The sequence below is a fragment of the Echinops telfairi genome, unplaced genomic scaffold (genome assembly GCF_000313985.2).
Source record: "Echinops telfairi isolate 266 unplaced genomic scaffold, ASM31398v2 ScPeMD7_1;HRSCAF=3_0, whole genome shotgun sequence".
Taxonomy (NCBI): domain Eukaryota; kingdom Metazoa; phylum Chordata; class Mammalia; order Afrosoricida; family Tenrecidae; genus Echinops; species Echinops telfairi.
The window spans coordinates 85,415,860-85,418,545 of NW_022103896.1; the positions used below are offsets into that span (position 1 = coordinate 85,415,860).

Sequence of the window (2,686 nt, forward strand, 5' to 3'; positions counted from 1 at the left end):
CAAGAACATTTTACTTAAATCTCAGAGTTATAAAATGGTATTAGAAAGATGAGCCTATAAAGGATGGAAGACCCTGGTCAAAGATGCTAAAGCATAGTATATATATGACAATGTTAAAAAACACCTAACTCTCTGTAGGAAAATCAATAAAAATAAAAACCTATCTGAAACAAACAAAAAGTATTTCACAAAGTATAGTCTTTATAGATGAATTCAAGAGGCAATTCTACTCTCTTCTATACTGTCATTATGAGTAGGATTTGACACAATGGAAGTGAGTTTCATTTTAGTTTTTATAGTAAATATCATAACATATATAATTTGTAACAATAGTAATAAACAATATTTGAATAAATGTATAAGTAGGTATGTATGCTAATTAGATATAGGAGGTTATACAGGACTATATGAATTCAAAAATACATCTTGAGGAAAACATTTTTTAAACTATGTACTTTTTGAATATGCATACATCAAACCTGAAATGTTTGTTTTCACTTTTTCCTTCACTGGCAACTTTTGAGGTATTTTTAGGTTTGGGTTCCCAGAGGGTGTTTTTGACAAATCTCACGGCAATGCTTTTGCCCAGCTTGCTGGCCTTCGTCTTGTATTTTATTTCCTTGACTCTGTTCATGTACTCTTTAATTTGTTCCAACTTCTGCTTTACTGCATATTTGTTGGGCTTCACTCCCTTAGTTGTCAAATAAGCCCTTGAGTTTAATGTGTAGACAGAAAGTAAACCCACTGTTGCTTTTTCAAGGGGGGCCAACTTCTACAGCAACTCATTTCAAGAAACAGACATCAGCTTCTCCAAATTGGCACTAATGGAATTCTCGAATTTCAATAAATAGTCATGGATTTCCATTGAGCAGTCTTCACTGATGTCTTCACTTGCTGCCATTATGAGCAACTTATTAGCCTTAGCTGCCATCTCAGAATCCTCATATTTATAAGTTAATGCCCCATAAGTACAGATTAAATTTAAACACCCAAAGTCAATTATTATGGAAGCAAATTCAACTTGGGTGTTAATCTCTGCGTTGACATTCCTTAAATTTTCCTACAAATTATATTACACAAGGATGTGTGTTGGTATCATTGAAGGGACTTGAAGTGAATTGTCAACCTACTGAGTTGTTTGGAAAGGGCTCTCGAATCAGAAGTATTAATATTACCAAGGATGGGAAAGGGAAGGAGGAGAATCACTTATTAATTAGTAGATGCATGTTGATGTTGATAAAGGGAAAAGCAATACACGACATAAGTGAAATTAGCACAATGTGGCCAAGACAAAGAAGATACTAAGAGGTGTGCAAAACTAAAGGACAACCACAATAGATACTGAGGAACCCTGGTGATACAGTAGGTTACTTATTGGGCTGCTAAAGAAAGGGTCAGCAGTTCAAAACCACTAACCATTCCTGGGGAGAAGGATGAGGCTTGCTATCCCCATAAAAATTTCTGGTCTCAAAACCCCACAGGGGCAATTCTACTCTCTTCTATATGGTCATTATGAGTTGATTTTGACACAATGGAAGTGAGTTTAGTTTTTGTTTTTATAGTAAATATCATAACATATATAATTTATAACAATAGTAAAAAAAATTTGAATACATATATAAGTAAATATGTATGCTAATTAGATATACGAGGTTATACAGGACGATATCTATGTCAAGTATAGGTAAAATTGTGGATATGTCCACATACCTATTTGTATGTACTGCATGTATATTCATACATATAGTAGAGCATATGGGAGAATGGTTATGGAAACTCCTTATATATAACCAGACACCTCACAGGTCTGAGCTACTGAGCTTGAAGGCTAAATAAAGACCACAGTTTCAGGGGACATCTAAAACAATTGGCATTGCATAAAGACAATGTCCTATACCCCAGTTTTGTGAATAGCATCTAGGGTCTTAAAAGTGTGGAGAGTTATCTGAGACACAGCTAACGGTTTCTTCCTGTCCCAAGCAAAGGAGAATGATGAAAACCAAAGACTCAAGGAATCAATTAGTCCACCGGACTAATAACCCACATGAATCATAGCCTTCTCTAGCCTGAGACCAGAAGAATTAGATGGTGACTAACTACCACTAACTACCATTCTGACCAGGAAAAAATTGTAGAACAAAACTCAAATTCATTGAAAAAAGATCACACTTCAGTCAGACAGAGACTGAAGGAACCCCTGTGTGATAGGTTGGTTTATTGTGCCAACCTGGCCAATAGGAACATGTGGGGTGAATAAGTTCACAGTTTGATTGGAGGACAAAGAGATAAATGACTCGGTAAGGCCCATCCCTCTCTCTCTCTTGCTCTCTGGTGATCTGACCAGCGTAAGCTAGTCCTTAGCTAGTTCTCTGCCTCAACTTGTGAGCCACACTACCTTGTGGGACACCAACCCATGGAAGGTGTCACTAGAGCTTGAGGTTCCTTTGAGACCTGTTTCACCATGCTGTTGGTGTGTACATCACTTGAGCTTGAGGCTGGTGGATTCTGTTGTCTGGCATTGATTGAGTTTGATATCCCATCCAGGCCTGCTTCACTAAGCTCCTGAGCTGCTGGCTGTTGGTGACCCTCCCTGCTGTTTGATGCCTGTGAACAGACTGCCTGCATTTTCCAAAGGAAAATTCAGCTTTCTTGACCTTGGACCCAGCCACCCTCATGAGTTAAACTC

The 2,686-nt window shown here is 37.5% G+C and overlaps 1 protein-coding gene across 1 annotated transcript; it reads right to left on the reverse strand.

Moving 5' to 3' along the window:
- Positions 1–442: 442 nt before the first annotated feature.
- On the reverse strand, positions 443–901 carry LOC101643984 (nuclear nucleic acid-binding protein C1D-like). Its single transcript, XM_045292963.1, is given in 1 exon segment — positions 443–901. A coding segment is annotated over 1 exon segment (459 nt).
- Between the last annotated feature and the right edge of the window lie 1,785 nt (positions 902–2,686).